This window comes from Heterodontus francisci, chromosome 2, assembly GCF_036365525.1.
Source record: "Heterodontus francisci isolate sHetFra1 chromosome 2, sHetFra1.hap1, whole genome shotgun sequence".
In the NCBI taxonomy this organism is placed as follows: domain Eukaryota; kingdom Metazoa; phylum Chordata; class Chondrichthyes; order Heterodontiformes; family Heterodontidae; genus Heterodontus; species Heterodontus francisci.
In genome coordinates this window covers 54,063,729-54,076,694 of record NC_090372.1, presented here as the reverse complement: position 1 = coordinate 54,076,694, position 12,966 = coordinate 54,063,729, and the positions used below count along the sequence as shown (strand labels likewise).

The 12,966-nt window shown below is 41.5% G+C and overlaps 1 protein-coding gene across 1 annotated transcript in view; it reads right to left on the bottom strand.

Annotated features, from left to right (window-relative positions):
* The window catches only part of myo10 (myosin X), a 613,607-nt gene extending 602,315 nt beyond the window's left edge, over positions 1–11,292 (bottom strand). The window contains exon 1 of the mRNA XM_068058429.1: positions 10,920–11,292. Coding sequence (XP_067914530.1) covers positions 10,920–10,940 — 21 coding nt within the window. The 5' untranslated portion in view covers positions 10,941–11,292. The remainder of the gene's footprint in view (positions 1–10,919) is intronic.
* Between the last annotated feature and the right edge of the window lie 1,674 nt (positions 11,293–12,966).

Here is a 12,966-nt window from a genome sequence, read left to right as displayed (position 1 = left end):
ACATTTTACCCACAACCGAAGTAAGGCTCACAGGTCGATAATTACCAGGGCTGTCTCTATTCCCCTTCTTGAACAAGGGGACAACATTTGCTATCCTCCAGTCTTCCGGCACTATTCCTGTCGACAATGACTTTCTATTGCTTAGTGCTGCATCTGAGGGGGAAAACAGTGGTGTAGTGGTAACGTCACTGGAATACTAATCCAGAGTCCCAGTCTAATACTCTGAGGACATGGATTCAAAACCCACCACAGCAGCTGGTGGAATGTAAATTCAACTAATTAGTAAAAAAAAATGTGGAATTAAAAGCAACGTCATGAAACTATCACTTGTCGTAAAAACCCATCTGCTTTCCTCATGCCCTTTAGGGAAGGAAATCTGCTGTTCTTACCTGGTCTGTCATACATGTGACTCCAGATGCACAGCAATGTGGTTGACTCTTAATGGCCTAACAAGCCACTCATTTCAAGGGCAATTATGGATGGGCAACAAATGCTTGCCTGCCAGTGACATCCACATCCCATAAAAGAACTAAAATGTCTTCATTCAATAAATCATCATGATATCCAACTATAATTTTTAAACCGTCTTTCCGATATGGTACCCCATCTCTCCCTCTACTATTAACTGGTTAAGTATAGTTATAAGTGTGCAACAAAAAGTGCAATTCTGGCTAATCACTGCAATTACAGTCCAGAATCCAAAGCCAGACTCCAGGTACTGCTATTTCCTGTGAAAGATCAAGATGCATGCACAAAGAATACAGCACTCCTCCCTTCAAGAGTCTAACACAGTCACCTCCTCCTGCAGTACTTATTATGCCCAATATGCTTTAACATTGTTGACCTGTAGGATGGGACTAACAGCCTGATTTAATTCTTCCCCCATTACCACCCACCAGCAGAAAGAGCAATGTTCTTGTGTGTCCTGGGGCTAATACGCTAAAAAAATACTGAAATAAAATGACACCGCCACTAATCGCAGAACAAGACTCCAGCCTCAACACAATGATCAAAAGCAAATTACATAAAATCAACAGCATCCAAGTCTTGGATATGACAATTTTATTTCAAGTAACTAATTTCAGTCCAACAGTTGAAGAAAACGCTGTTTAAACTGATTTCAAATAGTTTGCAACTTACTAATTTGATTGGGCAACATTCCCTGCAATCCAGCCTAAACAGGCAGTAAATAAAACACTTGGGAAAAATTGCATCAGACACCGCTAGTTATTCCCTAGACATGACTGCAGAACATCATTCAATTCACTTGGAACATCATTCCTATAATTATTTCGGATGGGGGAAACCAGAGGAAGACATAGTATTTAATTCAAATCAGATTTGTTTAGCAAACTCTGGTTTCGGAATTTTGTTCTAATTCTCACACTGCATCAATGGTAAAGTCTCCTTCTCTCCATGAACAGCAGACTCACCATTGGGAAAAGTTTGGATTTTGATCATCTGGAAAATGTCATGCATCCAGGTATCTGGCTCATCCAACTTTATTTGGGCTTTATCTGCAGATTTTTTTAATCTAACTTTATGGGATTTTGTCCATAATTGTTCTGGTTTAGTTTAAATCCAATTGCCTTTCATTTGCCGCTTTATTTCAATTTCATTTTATTACAAACTCAGATACAAAATTCTGTTGCAGTTCCCAAAAAAATTTGATTACCAATTATTTCCTTGGCATTTTTGGTTTGTAAATCCAAAAACACTGGCTGAGTATTTGGATATTTATTGTTCCATTTACCCCACTAACAATAAAGAGCACATGGGAAAGAAGTATACCAACAGTAGTTAATGATAGACAAAGCAGTCCAAGGAAACAATACTACACAGGATTATAAAAGGAAATTATCTTTCAGGCATACAACTTCTACAATTTCTGTACCTCAAAGAAAAGATACAACAAGGAAGACTTCCTTTCCTAAAATTAATAATTAACTTCTTGGAAATGAAAACAAAGAAAATTGCAGAAATTCTAAAAATAAAACCCAAGATACAACTGAGCCAAGGATATTCGTATCTAAATGTCCAAAATGACAGATGAAACCAAAATACACCACTTCCATTGAAATTGGGGCATAATTTTAGTGTAGTTTAGTTTAGAGATACAGCACTGAAATAGGCCCTTCGGCCCACCGTGTCTGTGCCGACCATCATTTAAACTAATCCTATATTCCTACCACATCCCCACCTGTCCCTATATTTCCCGAACCACCTACCTATACCAGGGGCAATTGCTAATGGCCAATTTACCTATCAACCTGCAAGTCTTTGGCATGTGGGAGGAAACCGGAGCAGCCGGAGGAAACCCACGCAAACACAGGGAGAACTTGCAAACTCCACACAGGCAGTACCCAGAATTGAACCCGGGTCGCTGTAGCTGTGAGGCTGCGGTGTTAACCACTGCGCCACTGTGCCACCCATAGTTTCAAAGTTAGAAGACCCCTTAATTTAGAAAGGATTGACATAAATATTTGCAAAAATAAAACTCTAGCTTAGGGCCAAGTTTAAAAATCAACAAATGTAAGAAGGCAAGACAAGAAAATTTTGTTACGAAAGTAAACTATTGTTATCCCAAATTTAGCATTTTTCTGCAACCACAGCAAATTTGAAGTTCCATCTGAAAAGATTATGACATCTACTGACAGGCAAGTTGAGAACTAGATTGACAACTAATCGAACATATGGTCATTTTTAAAAAATCATTCATGGGATGTGGGCGTCGCTGGCCAGGCCAACATTTACGGCCCATCCCTAATTGCCCTCGAGAAGGTGGTGGCGAGCTGCCTTCTTGAACCGCTGCAGTCCATTTGGGGAAGGTATACCCGCAGTGCTGTTAGGAAGGGAGTTCCAAGATTTTGACCCAGCGACAGTGAAGGAACGGTGATATAGTTCCAAGTCAGGATGGTCTGTGACTTGGAGCGGAACTTGCAGGTGGTGGTGTTCCCATGTATTCGCTGCCCTTGTCCTTCCAGTTGGTAGAGGTCACGGGTTTGGAAGGTGCTGTCTCAGGAGCCTTGGTGCATTGCTGCAATGCATCTTGTAGATGGTACACACTGCTGCCACTGTGCGTTGGTGGTGGAGCGCGTGAATGTTTGCAGATGGGATGCCAATCAAACGGGCTGCTTTGTCCTGGATGGTGTTGAGCTTCTTGAATGTTGTTGGAGCTACACCCATCCAGGCAAGTGGAGAGTATTCCATCACGCTCCTGACTTGTGCCTTGTAGATGGTGGACAAGCTTTGGGGAGTCAGGAGGTGAGTTACGCACCTCAGGATTCCCAGCCACTGACCTGTTCTTGTAGCCACGGTATTTATATGGCTACTCCAGTTCAGTTTCTGGTCAATGGTAGCCCCTAGGATGTTGATAGTGGGGGATTCAGTGATGGTAATGCCGTTGAATGTCACGGGGAGATGGTTAGATTCTCTCTTGCTGGAGACGGTCATTGCCTGGCACTTGTGTGGCGCGAATGTTACTTGCCACTTATCAGCCCAAGCCTGGATACTGTCCAGGTCTTGCTGCATTTCGACACGGACTACTTCAGTATCTGAGGAGTCACGAATGGTGCTGAACATTGTGCAATCATCAGCAAACATCCCCACTTCTGACCTTATGATTGAAGGAAGGTCATTGATGAGGTCGCTGAAGATGGTTGGGCCTAGGACACTACCCTGAGGAACTCCTGCAGTGATGTCCTGGAGCTCAATGATTGACCTCCAACAACCACAACCATCTTCCTTTGCGCTAGGTATGACTCCAACCAGCAGAGGGATTTCCCCCTGATTCCCACTGACCTCAGTTTTGCTCGGGCTCCTTGATGCCATCCTCAGTCAAATGCTGTCTTGATGTCAAGGGGAGTCACTCTCACCTCACCTCTTGAATTCAGCTCTTTTGTCCATGTTTGAACCAAGGCTGTAATGAAGTCAGTAGCTGAGTGGCCCTGGCGGAACCCAAACTGAGCGTCACTGAGCAGGTTATTGCTAAGCAAGTGCCGCTTGATGGCACTGTGGATGACATCTTCCATCACTTGACTGATGATTGAGAGTAGGCTGATGGAGTGGTAATTGGCCGGGTTGGACGTGTCCTGCTTTTTGTGTACAGGACATACTTGGGCAATTTTCCACATTGCAGGGTAGATGCCAGTATTGTAGCTGTACTGGAACAGCTTGGCTAGGGGCACGGCAAGTTCTGGAGCACAGGTCTTCAGTACTATTGCCAGAATATTGTCAGGGCCCATAGCTTTTGCAGTATCCAGTGCCTTCTGATCAGGTGGAGTGAATCGAATTGGCTGAAGTCTGGCATCTGTGATGCTGGGGACTTCAGGAGGAGGCCGAAATGGATTAACTCAGCACTTCTGGCTGAAGATTGTTGCAAATGCTTCAGCCTTATCTTTCGCACTGATGTGCTGGGCTCCCCCCTCATTGAGGATGGGGATATTTGTGGAGCCACCTCCTCTCGTTAGTTGTTTAATTATCTACCAGCATTCATGGCTGGATGTGACAGGACTGCAAAGCTTAGATCTGATCCTTTGGTTATGGGATCACTTATCTCTGTCTATCGCATGCTGCGTAAGCAGTTTGGCACGCAGATAGTCCTGTGTTGTAGCTTCACCAGGTTGACACCTCATTTTGAGGTATGCCTGGTGCTACTCCTGGCATGCCCTCCTGCACTCTTCATTGAAGCAGGTTTGGTCTCCTGGCTTGATGGTAATGGTAGAGTGGGGGTTATGCCAGGCCATGAGGTTACAGATTGTGGTTGAGTACAATGCTGCTGCTGATGACCCACAGTGCCTCATGGATGCCCAGTTTTGCATTGCTCGATCTGTTCGAAATCAATCCCATTTCGCACAGTGGTAGTGCCAGACAACACGATGGAGGGTCTCCTCAATGTGAAGACGGGACTTCGTCTCCACAAGGACTGTGCAGTGGTCACTCCTGCCAATACTGTCATGGACAGATGCATCTGCGGCAGGCAGATTGGCGAGGACGAGGTCAAGTATGTTGTCCCCTCTTGTTGGTTCCCTCACCACCTGCCGCTTACCCAGTCTCGCAGCTATATCCTTCAGGACTCGGCCAGCTCGGTCAGTAGTAGTGCTACCGAGCCACTCTTGGTGACGGACATTGAAGTCCCCCACCCAGAGAACATTTTGTGCCCTCGCCACCCTCAGTACTTCCTCCAAGTGCTGTTCAACATGGAGGAGTACTGAGTCATCAGCTGAGGGAGGGAGGGCGGTAGGTGGTAATCAGCAGGAGGTTTCCTTGTCCATGTTTGACCCGATGCCATGAGACTTCAATATTGAAGAGTCAATATTGAAGACTCCCAGGGCAACTCCCTCCCTACTGTATACCACTGTGCCACCACCTCTGGTGGGTCTGTCCTGCGGGTGGGACAGGACATACCCGGGGATGGTGATGGCAGTGTCTGAGACATTGTCTGTAAGGTATGATTCCGTGAGTATGACTATATCAGGCTGTTGCTTGACTAGTCTGTGGGACAGCTCTCCCAACTTTGACACAAGCCCGAGACGTTAGTAAGGAGGACTTTGCAGGGTCAACAGGGCTGGATTTGCCGTTGTCGTTTCCGGTGCCTAGGTCGATGCCAGGTGGTCCGTCCAGTTTCATTCCTTTTTATTGACTTCGTAGCGGTTAGATACAACTGAGTGGCTTGCTAGGCCATTTCAGAGGGCATGTAAGGGTCAACCACACTGCTATTAGGGGCTATCCTATGATTATTTTAAGGTAAAGGGATTACAATTAGGCTACAAAGCAAAAACACTCAATGGGAATGAAAATCCTATAAACATATCACAACATGACATATTGACCTCAATTTTTTGCACAATATAACCTCAGAGTTACAGTTTAGAACATAATAAAATGCAAAAAAAAACTTTCAATTACTTTTATCTCTTCACCAATGCCCCTCTCTGCTTCGCACCTGCTTGGCTGTGCAGCAATCGTGAAGGTAACCTGTAGGCTGCTCACAAACTGTCCCCTTTAAGATACCATGTGGTCACTGCAAACAAATTTAAAGAAGCCACCGACTGAAGTCAACAGAACACACACAAGAAAGAAAATTTAGAGGAATTACTGCTTTTCACTCAAGGTTTTCTTGGTTCGGTTGCGGGAGTGGTGACAGTGCAAGTAATAATCTTTTTATAATTTGAGTGCCACATGATTAATATATGTTTTGACAATGTTTTGCAAAGTCAGCTTCCAGATATCTAATTGAAGCACTGATATCTCATTGGATGCATACCAGCATAAGAATGTATTAAGAGTATCTCTAATTAATTACATAAAATTTACAAGTATACAGGTCAACAACAAAATTTTACTGCTGTTAGCCATTTACTCATGCCAAAGCAACCCACAAAAAGCATTAGTTTGTCCCACTGCACAGGTTTCAGCTAGCAAACAAACAAATGGTGTAAAATTAGCATTGATTATCAAAGAAAAAAATGTAAACTCAAGGACAATGTTTATTTTCTACTCAAAAAAAGAAATATGTTCTCCAAAATGTTTGGAAAAATTGGATTTTCTATTCCAGTATTGACAAAATAGTGATCACGGTGTATTCCAGAAGGATAGCTTGCTGGTTGAACTGGGGAGATAGGGTCCAAAAAAAACTGCATTAATGCCACAGCATAATTTTGTTTTTGCCTTCAGTTTACTGCAGCAGCTGTCAGAGAATGTAAGGTGCATTCACCATACGTGCAAAACTCTGCTCCCTGTTTGGTAAATGTTAATGTTTTAAGAACATGGGCAGAATTGTCAACTTCCTGAAAACATTCAAATTAAATACATAAATTGCTCAGAAGTTTCAACAAATTGGCTGAACATTTTTTTTTAAATAGATTCAACACTGTATTGGAGTTATACAAGACTTAAGTCGTGTGGCCTTCTCAAGGGGTCTTATCACTTGGGTATTCCCTAGTCAGATCGGGGCAGAGTTCCTTCGTGATTGAAACCACCTGATTGCGCAAATGAAAGTGGTAGTTTACTTAGTCTAACCTTTGGAAGTTTTAAGTTTAGAGCAAAGAATCAAGAGAGTTCAGCCTCAATGTCCTCGCTCCCAGTGTTACCCATTACTATTTCAGGTCAATTCATATCAAAAGATAAGTGATGTTAAATGGATTGGGGTGTGGGGAAGCAAAATGGGTCAGACTGCAGAGGTATGGAACAGTCCCAAACTCCCAAATGGCAGTGTGAAAAATGAGGAGGAGCTACATTTAATTTTTGAGATGAAGGGGAACAAAAATGATTTACCAACATACAGCCGCTGTTTACAATTTACACATAGAAACCCCCAATGTTGATTGTACATTGCAAACCTTGCAACACCACAGCGCAAGTATAACTGCAGCCAAACTGACATCAATTCAACATTTCATATCGAGTGCTAAAGGCAATCTCACATCATGTCAGCGGTGCATCAAATGCAGCAACTGGGACAAAGCCAATGTTTTAAACTTGACCACCTTCTTCATGGTAGTAAAGAGGTAGTCAGCTTTCTTCTGAACAATCAGAAACAACCACATGCCAAAGACCTGCAGGTTGATAGGTAAATTGGCCTTTATAAATTGCCCCCAGTATAGGTAGGTGGTAGGGAAATATAGGGATAGGTGGGGATGTGGTAGGAATATGGAATTAATGTAGGATTAGTATAAATGGGTGGTTGATGGTCAGCACAGACTCAGTGGGCTGAAGGGCCTGTTTCAGTGCTGTATCTCTAAATCTAAAATCTAAAAAAGCAGTTTGAGACCAGTGAGTAAAGCCTCTTTAAGTACACATCAGCAGATCTCAGATTCCCTGATTTACCAGAATGAGGGCAATACACTTCTGCAACAAAAACAGAGAATGCTTGAATGGTCAGGTGGCATCTGTCAAGAGGTCAAGAGTTGATGTTTTGGGTGAAAACCCTCCTTCAGAACTGTCAGTTGAACAGTACTTAAGAAGGAAGAGAAACAACAGAAAGTGGGAGGTGGAAACAATTACACAAACCCAAAAAAAGACAACAGAATGGCCTGCGCCAACATGGGGAAAGGAGATAGATAAATGCCAGTCATGATAGGAACATAAAACATATTAAAATCACATGCAAGGCACAGAGAGTCTGTAAGCAGCTAAGAGGTGTAAAAAGGTAAAAAAAAAGAACCATGGTGTTGGTATACTGCCATTCAGTAACATCTCCCCCTTCCCCCCCCAGTCCTTCAAGCCTGCACCACTATTTAATTAGATCATGGCTGAATTGCACAACAACTCCATTTACTCATTTTTGCTCCATATCCCTAATACCTTACAAAAATCTCAGTCTTGAAAGTTCTGTCCTTTTTCAGTTATTCAAATTATTTATTTGGGCTGGGGGAAGTGAAGGATGACACCTTCTGGAATGACTAATTTGTGCACTTGCCCCTCTGACATCGTCTTCACCGCCAATTAGAGCCATAACTTTGAGGTAGGCAACAGCTAAAAAGTACTCAAAAAATGTTCCATAATGTTAGCTACTCCCCAAAAATTTGAATTTGAAGACCACTCTTAGCTTTATGTAAGCAGCAAAGAAAAAGTAGAAACTACAGGACAATTGTGCAGAGATATAAAATAACATTCTCACTATTAACTTTCCCTACACATATCCAAAATTCCCTCCTTTCAACCAACACACACAGACATGGGTAAGCATGTATTCTCATTAGCTCAGTGCAGCTCTTGTGACTGGGCCAGCTACCAACACAAGTAATTAATATATAGCTTGAAAATGGAAATCATTCACTGACAATGCGGGAGAAACACATACCTTAGAAATGTTTTTCTAAATCCAGTTTCTAATGGGCATCCATGGGTTAGTATGATTTTTTAAATGTGTTCAAATGTCAGATTTCTTACAACTTGCATTATATTTTTTAAGTTTTTTTGAAAAAAATAATCACATATGCATACTGCAGAATAACATGATCCACTTTTGATGCAATAAATAAGGAAAGGCAATGTGATTTGATTAACATTTTATTTTATGTGAATGTCAACTTAATGGTCAGCATAATTTCCTTTTTATATTGAAACTGTATGTGAAAACTTAGTAATTGCAACATCTGAATTTATTTATATTTTTGAAGACCAAAGCCCACAATAAAAAAAAAGTAAACCCTCTTTTGTGTTTAAATAGAAAGATTGGGATAAACAAACACTAATGAGATTTTAAATAACTTTTAAATGATTTTAAATAACTAATCTTTTAATTAACTGAAAGTGCAATTTTTGTTCAGAGAATTCTGACTGCCTCTACTTCTATCCACCCTTACAGCATTCATGAAATCTAGATAATTTACACAATTTTTTTTTTAAGAGATACAGCACTGAAACAGGCCCTTCGGCCCACCGAGTCGGTGCCAACCATCAACCACCCATTTATACTAATCCTACATTAATCCCATATTCCTACCACATCCCCACAATTCCCCTGCCATCTACCTATACTAGGGGCAATTTATAATGGCCAATTTACCTATCAACCTGCAAGTCTTCGGCTGTGGGAGGAAACTGGAGCACCTGGCGAAAACCCACGCAGTCACAGGGAGAACTTGCAAACTCCGCACAGGCAGTACCCAGAATTGAACCCGGGTCGCTGGAGCTGCGAGGTTGCGGTGCTAACCACTGCGCTGCCCTGATTGGATATAATTAGTGGAGGAAAAATGCTTCATCAAGGGAATAGCCCCGAATGAGATTATGCATTTCAAAACAACTGATCTACTCCTTTAATGAATCACAGTCAATTATACTATTAACACACAGGAGGGAGAGACCGATTAATGTGTTCAGGAGCCGGAAACAAACCTTGCCAGTTCTGGTGCAACCAGTTTCAGTCTGTCTCCAGCCAACACCAATCTACTGTACTGTCTGCATAGATTGTTGTCAAATAATTAGCATAAAATTTCCTGATCAGCACAAAGTGCTCACTAAAGGGTTCAAAAGAGCTACTAAAAGTTCAGTACACGTACAGGGGACAGTAGGGGGTAAAATTCAATTATATTTTGGCTCACATTTAAAATTCTTCCTTTTGACGACCAGGATCAAAGTTGTTTTCAATATCAGTTTCTTTGTTTTAACCGCTAAAACAAAGCAATCAATGGAGAAATAACTAAATAATTTAATTTAGTATCACAGACTTTTATATAGCTAAATAAATATTACCGGTCAGTACTTTCCTAGTCATTGTAACCCAACATCCGAGATTTCTGCACACTATCATAGCATTTAAAACAAATTACTCCTGGAGAAAAGAAAAACTACCCCGACCCTTCATAAGGAGACCACACCTTTGTTTTACAACAACAACTGTATAAACAGCCGAGAGTTTTCTTGAAATTAGATCGCAGTTCTATTTATCATACCTGCTTGCAACCATTTTTAGTTTGTAAATACAGGAACACAATTGGACAAAAGTAAACGGTTACCTGGAATCAGCCTCTGTGTTATTCTACTTAGCAAAGACACAAGTCTGCACTTGTGATTATCGACTTAATATCGCCCAGAATCCTCAAGCAATGTTAGATTTAAGTTTTCAGATAGAATTGTGTCGGTTTATCTAAATATTTTCATGTAACATGTTTTAAGTGCAATTCATTTCCTTGCTGAGTCCAGTTCTGCGCAAAAAGTGCTGTCTCTTGCAGGAAGCCTCGAACTTTTGAAAGGAAATACCAGACCTCTCAGTGAGAATCCAGGCATCTCGCCATATCCTGGTTAACATGAAAGACAAGTATGCTTCGATATATAAAGGGTTTTTAATCGTTGTTACATTCGCCGCCGCCGCCACCACCCCCACCCCACTTCACATTACATACAGTCGAGTTAAAGATAATAATTAAACTATTCAACCAGATAAAAAATTTAAAAAGATAATAAAGTGTACTCACCTCAGTAAAGTAGTTGTCCATTTTTTAATTGTAATCCAGCGTGTAAAAGTTTACTGCCGACAAAACACACAGGCTAACCATGTGTTAATATTTGCAACAAATAAAGGAGGTATTCCACTTCTCAGGTTTCAGTTACTCCACGTTCCCACCAGTCTTTAGATCAGGACGCATTCACACTGAATCCTTTGTTTTAGTGTTTCCTTAAATCGAGCAGATTGTGAAACAGGCACTCATTCATGGCTGTTTACTTGATGTACAATCCTCTTAAAGTGAAGGTGGAAAAAAGCTCAACTCCTTCACAATGAAAAAGTTTTACTTCTATTAAAACTCATCTACTTTGTCCAACACACGCACACTGACCTAAAAGACTTACACTCCCTGGTGACTAATAAAACTCCACCCAGTTCCGACAGCCCAGCCCCCAGCACTGAACCATATAAGGGAATTGGTTCCTCATCACTTCAGAGATTAAAATGTAAACCACATTCGTGTGCCTGAGAAGGGCCATGTTTTAACTTCAGGAGTTTATCAGCTCATGCAAATTCTGCCGTATAGTTTAACAGCCATTGTAAAGTATTGAGCAGTAAATCTGACAATACGAGCACTGCTGTTATGTTGAGTTTAAAATATTGAACACAAATATTTAAAATACATTTGTTTGATTATAACAACAGTCATTGGAAGCTGAGTCATTTGAGATTGGATTTACAGATAAATGATGACGATATTTCCCCAAATTCTGGTAATTTTTTTCAAATATTTAAACATAAAGTGGAATTATGTAAGTATTTCTTCATGCAAAAGCAGAATATTATAGATGGTGGAAATCTGAATAAAAAACAGAAAATGCTGGAAATACTCAGCAGGTCTGGCAGCATTTGTAGAGAGTGAGAGACAGAGTTAATGTTTCAGATTAACGTTTCAGATCTCAAGTTCTGGTTAATAGATCTTTGTTCTCATAGGCTGTGCTTCTCTCTCCGCAGATGCTGCCGCACTGCTGTGCATTTCCAGAACTTTCGTTTTATTTCTTCATGCAGTAGGGCTTTCCAAGAAAGTGTTGACTCGTGTTGGGTCATTAATCTGAAAGTCTGCAGCTATGTACGTGAAATGGGAGGTCCCTAACTGAATTTTCAGTCTTGTTTTCCTCTTAAGTGAGTGCCCATATGGAAGGGTGCCCAGGAGTAGCAGGCATTAGGCCTGATGGCATGCCCTGTAAGATTGGACTACCTGGGAGGGATAGGCATTCATCCCCTGGAGATTGAAAAAGGTAAGCGGAACCTTTTGCTTTCTGAGTCCAAAGAGATCTTTGGACCACAGGTTTTGGCTACTGTTTTTGAACAACAAACAAAAGACTCAGTCGGATTGTTTCTAAGATCAAGTGCAGTATCTGTTGTTCTTAGTTGATTCTGAGTTGTGAATCTTCAATCTTTTTTAGTTGGGTGGATCTCAATGCTGGCTTTAGCCTAATGCCCTTCCGTCTTGCAAGCTTCTCTGTGATCGGTAGATCTCTATGCTGGCTCTGGCCTAATATCAGTTACAGAAGAAGGTTCAAATGCAGCAATATGATGAGAAACAAAACCCAAGCAGCAAGCCAGGGGGTACACTGTCAGAGTGACAGTGAAGAAAGCAGAAGAAGGTACACCTGTAGACCACATCTTCTTCCTGAAAATGGTTCTGTTCGACTGCTGCCGTTTTCAAGCTGCAGACATCTTCTAAACAGGATTTTCCCAGCAGTGGATATTTCGATGCAACATGTAAAACTGTTATGATGGGATGCCTGAAGTTTTTGCAGGCAAAGAGAAAGGGAACAAGGCGTTGTTGTCAATCCTAACTGCAGAGCTGCTATTTACCCTGTTGATGCAAAGGAATCATATTGTGACAATACATATGTATAACTCCCAGATCTCTGTTGTGGACACACTAATGTTCCTCACCTGGTACATTGAGGTGTCTGGAAACAGCATCATGGTGAACAATCTGCTTAGGATCTGGATCACCAAGCAACAGATGAAGGTGGCCCTGAAAGTGGACGCCAAGGGAGGCATCT